At 72.6% G+C, this 2,339-nt stretch overlaps 1 protein-coding gene across 1 annotated transcript in view; it reads right to left on the bottom strand.

Moving 5' to 3' along the window:
- Positions 1-9: 9 nt before the first annotated feature.
- Positions 10-2,339, bottom strand: part of ACAN (aggrecan) — a 52,409-nt gene continuing 50,079 nt past the window's right edge. Inside the window, exons 11-15 of the mRNA XM_012732674.1 lie at positions 1,904-2,062; positions 1,633-1,715; positions 827-971; positions 381-563; positions 10-132 (exon numbers count right to left, since the gene is read on the bottom strand). Of these exons, the coding sequence (XP_012588128.1) occupies positions 86-132; positions 381-563; positions 827-971; positions 1,633-1,715; positions 1,904-2,062 (617 nt within the window). The 3' untranslated portion in view covers positions 10-85. The remainder of the gene's footprint in view (positions 133-380; positions 564-826; positions 972-1,632; positions 1,716-1,903; positions 2,063-2,339) is intronic.

Raw genomic sequence — 2,339 nt, 5'->3', positions numbered from 1 at the left:
GGGCGTGGCCTTCGGGGACCCGCCCAGGACAGAAAGCAGCAGAGAGGGCGCGTGGTCCGGCTCGGCGGCTGCTGGTCCGGGACCCTCAGTGGGCCGTGCGCGGCTTCCGTAGTCGGTGCTTGTAGGCGGCGGCTGCGTGAGGGGACATTCTGGTGACCCTCGCGCTCTGCCTCGCGGCCCCAGACACCTCGGGCGCGAGGGCCGCCCCTGGGTTGGGATTTTCTCCGTCAAAGGGGCTTTGGGCGAGGCAGGGGCAGGGCTGTGGCGAAGCTGAGGCGGGCGGTGGCCCTCGGCCTCCGGAGGGGCTGGTCACTGCCGAGCCCAGGCGGGGGTGGGGGGGCGGGCTGGGGCGGGACCCGGAGCCGAGGGGCGGTGCTCACGGTCTGTGCAGGTGACCCGAGGCTCCTCCCACTGCCCGCTGGGCTGGCACCGGATGGTGGGCACGTGGCGCTGGACGAAGCCCTCGTGGCACTGGTACCGCACCAGGGAGTTGATCTCGTACCGGTCCCTTTTCTGCCCGAAGGTCCTGGCGTGCGCCACCGCGGGGGGCTCTCCGCAGGCCACTGGGGGCGAACGCTCATCAGCGGGGGCTTGCGTGGGGCCTCGGGGGTGACCGGCCAGGGATGAGGCCGCGGGGTGGACGCGTGACAGCGCGGCAGGGCTGCGTCCTCCACCCTTGCGCTGACCCGGGCGGGCTTGCCCTGACCGTCGCCCCGGGGAGCCGCCCCCCACCCAGCTCCAACCCACTGGGGGTGGGGTGGGGGGAGGGGGCTCTGGCAGCCCGCAGTTCTGGCTCCCCTGCCGACCCCGGCCGGCCGAGGCTCACCTGTGCCCTTTTTGCAGGTGAAGGGCAGGTGGTAATTGCAGGGGACGTCGTTCCACTCGCCCTTCTCGTGCCAGATCATCACCACGCAGTCCTCACCGGTGGCAAAAAAGTTGTCGGGCTGGTTGGGGCGCCAGTTCTCGAATTGCTGCAGGTGGGAGGGGGGGCGGGGACAGTGAGGAGTGGGCAGACCCCGCTGCCCACCGCCTGCACCATCAGGCCCGCCTGGCAGTGCCGCAGAGGCTGCTGCAGCCTGTCAACTGTCCCTGGCACCGGAGGGCCCACAGACCCCCCCTTAACTGGGCCTTCTGGGCGGCGGACCCCACGGAGTCACCGAGCCCGTGCGCAAGCCGATATCCCGGCCTTCCGGCCAGCAGCAGGGCCCCACAGGCTGCCTGGCTCGGGCACCTGCCGGCCAGCCCTGCGCCCCAGGCTTCTCCCCGGGCCTTGCTCAGGATGAGCCCACGGTCTTCCAGGGTGGCGCTGCTCCTGCCGGGCAGCGCCGCCCTGGCACCCCCAGGTCTCGCTGGCCTGCAGCTTGTACTGCCAGCTGGGTCACTGGGGTGCCGTCCGCCTCCCGAGTGGACTCCAGTCCTCTGGGCAAGGGCCCCCAAGCTCCCGCGGCGCCCCTGTGTTTGCCAGCGTTTGTCCACTGCTGGCCTGGCCCCTTGCCCTCCCGCCTCCCACTTAGAGCCCCTCCCCCCGAGGGGCAGAGGCGCAGGGACAGGAGGCCCAGACGCCTGCCCTGCCCAGGGCGCCTCCCCAGGCCACGCCCCCACACCCCGCGCCGCCGGGGCCCCAGAACTCACCAGGGAGTGCCCGTCCGACCAGCGGAAGTCGCCTTCGATGGTCCTGTCGTTCAGGCCGATCCACTGGTAGTCCTGGGCGTTGTCTGGAGAGAGGACAGGTGTGGGCCAGCCGCTGGGCACCCCAAGGGTGTTGGCGTACTGCAGCTCCGTGGGCGGTGGGTGGCGCTCGGGGCAGCGTGCACAAGGGGCTCGCAGGGCCCCAGGCAGGAGCCTTCCAGAGCCTGAGGCCGGCCCCGCCCCCGTCCTCCCGGCCCCGCCCCCGCCCACTCACTGTTGACGAACTCCTGCTCCTCGGGGGTGATGACGCTGCTCAGGTGGGCCTGCTGCTCGCGGCACCGGCTCTCCGCGTCCACCCAGGTCTCGCGGTCGGGGAAGTGGCGGTAGCAGTGGCCTTGGAACTTGGTCCAGCCCTCCTCGCACAGCTCCTGGTCTGCAACACAGTCGGGGGCTTGGAGGGAGCCTGGTCACCGGGAGCGGCCGCCTGACCGTGCCGCTCCGCTGCCACCCGCCTTTGGTCCGGCTCCCCCGGAGAAAGGGAGAGGCCCAGCCGCCGCCCGGTCACCGGAGCCTGGGGCGTGTCCCCACGCCGGCGGTGCCCCGCCCCGGAGCGCTCTCCTCCGGCGCCAGGCGGAGAGAGGCGGGCAGGGGGCTGAGGTTTAAGGCCAGACGTGCTCCCGGGGCCCCTGGGGCGGCGTGAGGGCAGCGGG

The sequence above is a fragment of the Condylura cristata genome, unplaced genomic scaffold (assembly GCF_000260355.1).
Source record: "Condylura cristata isolate star-nosed mole 26May11 unplaced genomic scaffold, ConCri1.0 scaffold00035, whole genome shotgun sequence".
NCBI lineage: Eukaryota > Metazoa > Chordata > Mammalia > Eulipotyphla > Talpidae > Condylura > Condylura cristata.
Note: the sequence above shows the minus strand (reverse complement) of the source record. Positions and strands in the feature narration are given on the sequence as shown.